The sequence below is a fragment of the Phoenix dactylifera genome, chromosome 2, assembly GCF_051530095.1.
Source record: "Phoenix dactylifera cultivar Ajwa chromosome 2, Ajwa_hap1_PhDact_Kaust_v1.1, whole genome shotgun sequence".
In the NCBI taxonomy this organism is placed as follows: Eukaryota; Viridiplantae; Streptophyta; class Magnoliopsida; order Arecales; family Arecaceae; genus Phoenix; species Phoenix dactylifera.
In genome coordinates, this window is record NC_143191.1 from 55,763,531 (window position 1) to 55,767,697 (window position 4,167).

Here is a 4,167-nt window from a genome sequence, read left to right on the forward strand (position 1 = left end):
GTCGACTCCGACTGAGAACTGACAGACGAACAGAAAGACTCAACTCAAAACCTGTCAGCGAGTCGACTCCTGAAGTGCGCGAGTCGACTCCAATGAGTACCGAGTCGACTCCGGAGTAGTATGAGTCGACTCCAAGGAGTTACAAACAGAAAAGTCAGAGAGCGATTTTCGACCCTGAGATTCGAGTCGACTCCTGTGGAACACGAGTCGACTCCGATGGTTGGCAGGTCGACTCAAAGAAAGCGAGAGTCGACTCTCAGTGGTACACAAGGCAAAAGTCAGAGAGCAGTTTTCGGACTCTGAGATCCGAGTCGACTCCCGCAATGCGCGAGTCGACTCCGAGACAGCGCGACCCCAAAAAGACAGAAGACCGAATTATTGTCTCTGAGAGCCGAGTCGACTCCCAGATAGCTCGAGTCGACTCCAAGGCAGCGCTACATCAAAAAGGCAGAAGGCTGTGTTTCGGAAACTGAGAGCCGAGTCGACTCCGGAATAGTTCGAGTCGACTCCAAGACTGGACGAGCCAAAAGACAGAAGATCGGGAGTTCGGGCTCTGAGCGCCGAGTCAACTCCCAGGATTGTCGAGTCGACTCGAGTGGGCCAAGTTGAAAAATTAGCTCCATGGACTTCATGGGATGAGCCGACTCCGAAAATGGCAAGTCAGCTCCAAAAGTTGGCGAGTCGACTCCGGGTTAAGTCGAGTCGACTCCCAGTCGTGGAGGTCACTTTAATTCAAATCCGGAACAGTTGCCGAGCCGACACCAGAAAAGCATGAGTCGACTCCCGCTACAGCCGAGTCGACTCTAGATCGCGCGAGTCGACTCCGACCCCAACGGACATATTGTCAGGATATGCAGAGTGTGCAGAACGGGCAGAAAAAGGTGTCTAACGGCTAGTTTCCGTGGGGGATGGCTTAAATAGCCACAGAGGACTGTAGCAAGAAAAACAAGCACCATTCCACTCAAAGAAATCAAGCATCCTATCTCTGCCAACTGGTTTTCAACAGAAAAGAAGGAAGAGCGCCATTAACTCCATCCAGCTACCTCTTCCCAGCATTTAAAAGAAGTCTCCTCCTGCCTTCAAGTCGACCAGACATTCAAGAGGAGACTCACAGTTCAAGAAGCCCTTCTCTACTCCAACTCAAAAGTGTTTGAGGGCTCTTAACTTCTCTCTAGTTTATATTGCTGTATATCTGCTTTTTAGAAGCTCTGTTTTTTCTGTTTGTCCTTGTTCTTTCCATCTTGTCTTTGCTTGATTCAATCAGGGGATTGAATCAAGAGTGTAGAGGTTGGTTGGTGAGCCGAGGGTAAAACCAACGTGTAAGGGTTCGATTGTGATCCCGGAAAAACAATCGGGGTGGTTCTAGTCGGTGAGCCTGGAAAAACCGACCGAGTTCGTTGTGAGCTCGTAAAACAACAAGTTGGGTTGTGAGCTTGTAAAACAACCGGCTGTAATCCAAGGGGTTATAGTGAATTCCCAAGTGAGACTTGGGGAGTGGACGTAGGAGCAAGGGATAGCTCCGAACCACTATAAACATTGTGTTTGTGATTGCTTGTGTCTCTCTCTCTCACTCTCATTTCACTCACAGCACATAGCAACTAATTAATCATCTTGCAAAAGTATTAATTAGTCATCCTCAAATGTTTTAATTGCAAAATTATTTTAAAACCCAATTCACCCCCCCCCCCCCTCTTGGGTTGTCTATCTGGGCAACACCTTGCGTGATGCATCACTATAGATGCTGAAGCCTCCTGATCCAGATGGAAGGGCCAATATCGGAGCTGTCACCAATCGTCTTTTCAACTCCTGAAAACTCTGCTCACAATCCTCCTTCCATTCAAATTTTACTTGCTTTTGGGTTAGGCGAGATAGAGGCGTGGCAATACGAGAGAATCCCTCAACGAATCTCCGATAGTATCCCGCCATTCCCAAAAAGCTGCGCACCTCGGACACATTAGTAGGTCTACTCCAATCAACTACTGCCTCTACTTTCTTTGGGTCGACAGAGATGCCATCCTTAGAGATCACGTGCCCGAGAAAGGTGATACTGTTTAACCAGAACTCACATTTCTGCAACTTGCCATAAAGCTTGTTTTCTCTAAGAGTTTGTAACACTATCCTCAAATGCTCCTCATGCTCTTGTGGACTTTTTGAATAGACTAGAATGTCATCAATAAATACTACCACAAATTGATCCAGGTAGGGTTTGAACACCCGATTCATAAGATCCATAAAGGCCGCTGGTGCATTTGTTAACCCGAAGGGCATAACCAAAAACTCATAGTGTCCATATCTAGTTCTGAATGCTGTCTTCGGTATGTCTTCAGCCCTTATTCTCAACTGGTGATATCCGGAGCGTAGATCAAGTTTTGAGAAGATTTGTGCCCCTTGCAGCTGATCGAACAAATCATCAATTCTCGGTAAAAGGTATTTGTTCCGCACTGTTACTCCATTTATTTCTCGATAATCAATGCAAAGCCGAAAACTGCCATCTTTCTTTTTCACAAATAATACAGGGGCACCCCAAGGAGAAACACTAGGCCTGATGAAACCCTGATCCAACAGCTCCTGTAGTTGTTCCTTTAGCACTTTTAATTCAGCTGGAGCCATCCGGTATGGGGCCTTAGAAATCGGTCCAGTGCCAGGAATCAAATCAATGGAGAATTCAACCTCTCTATCAGGGGGTAATCCTGGCAAATCCTCTGGAAAGACATCAGAAAATTCTCTCACAATAGGAATGTCTTCTAGTTTGAGTTCTTCCAGCTGGGTGCCCTTTACCATGGCTAAGAATCCTTCATCACCTTTCCGAAGGAGTCGCTTGGCCTGTATGGCTGAAATTACTTTTGGCGGAGGTAACATTCTGTTGCCATTAAAAGTAAACTCTGGCTGACCCGAAATTTAAAATTTTACTGTTTTCTCGAAGCAGTCAACAGTGGCATGATATGCTGCCAACCAGTCCATCCCAAGGATCATGTCGAAATCCTTCATCCCTAGGACTAGTAAATCTACTTTCATTTCCCTGCCTTCAATATTCAAGATACAATCTTTGCAAACAGAGTTAACTAAGATTATATCTTCATTAGGTATGGAGACACACAGTTCAGTCTCTAGTGGCAAAGAAATCAATGTACTATTTCTTCCAACAAAATCAGCAGATACAAAAGAATGAGTAGCTCCAGGATCAATCAAAATATAGGCATTCGTGGATGAGATTTCAATTGTACCTGTCACCACGGTGTTAGAGGCATCGGCATCATGTTGTGTAAGAGCGTAGACTCGCCCCTGGGTTCTAGGCCTCTGCTGTCCTCCTCGTTGTTGTTCATTCTGAGTTGCTTGGTTGGTTGGAGCTCCCTGAATAGGCTGAGATGCCTGTCGAGTTTGTTGCTCTCTGCGATTAGGACAAGTGTCTGCCCTATGGCCCTGTTGGCCACATGAAAAACAATTCCCATTAAACCAGTGACAGTCTCTTCGATAGTGGGGGCCACCACATCTATAGCATTTTACAGTATCCTTGTGCTGAGTTTTATCATTCACAGTAGTTTGTTTCTTGGGCTTGGATTCAGTATTTCTGCCCTGTTTATTTTGTAGCTCAGCTTGTCTATTCCTCTTTTTCAAAATTCTTTCCCTCTCTTCTTGAGTATCATTTAAGCCCCTTTCAACTACCAAAGCTTTGTTAACCACATCCTTGTAGGAAGATAGCTCGAAGGTAGACACCTGTTGTCTGATTCGGGCTCTAAGTCCACTTTCAAACTTCTCAGCTCGTTCTCTTTCATTCTCCACCTGTCCTGGGGCATACCTGGCCAGTTCCTCAAACTTTGCAGCATACTCTGCGACCGTCATATTCCCCTGCTCTAATCGGATAAACTCTCGAAATTTTTACCGTCTCACGCTTTGAGGAATATATTTGTCACGGAAAAGCTCCTTAAATCCTTCCCAAGTCAAAGATGTAGCGTTCTGTCCCATCTTTCCTCTTTCCACATTCCACCAAATATCCGCTTCTCCCAGCAGCATAAATGTAGCAAAAGTAACCCTATCCTCGTCAGGGCATCTCAGAGCATTGAAAACCTTTTCCATTTCATTCAGCCAAGTCTCAGCCTCTAAAGGGTCAGAAGTGCCTTTAAAAGCTGAAGGTGCAAACTTTTTGAATTCTGCCAAACTAACATGATG

The 4,167-nt window shown here is 45.6% G+C and overlaps 1 protein-coding gene across 1 annotated transcript; it reads right to left on the reverse strand.

Annotated features, from left to right (window-relative positions):
- Positions 1-2,898: 2,898 nt before the first annotated feature.
- Positions 2,899-3,840, reverse strand: LOC149768433 (uncharacterized). The gene has a single exon (XM_089928504.1). The coding sequence runs from the start codon at positions 3,838-3,840 to the stop codon at positions 2,899-2,901; it is 942 nt and encodes a 313-aa protein (XP_089784630.1).
- Positions 3,841-4,167: the final 327 nt, after the last annotated feature.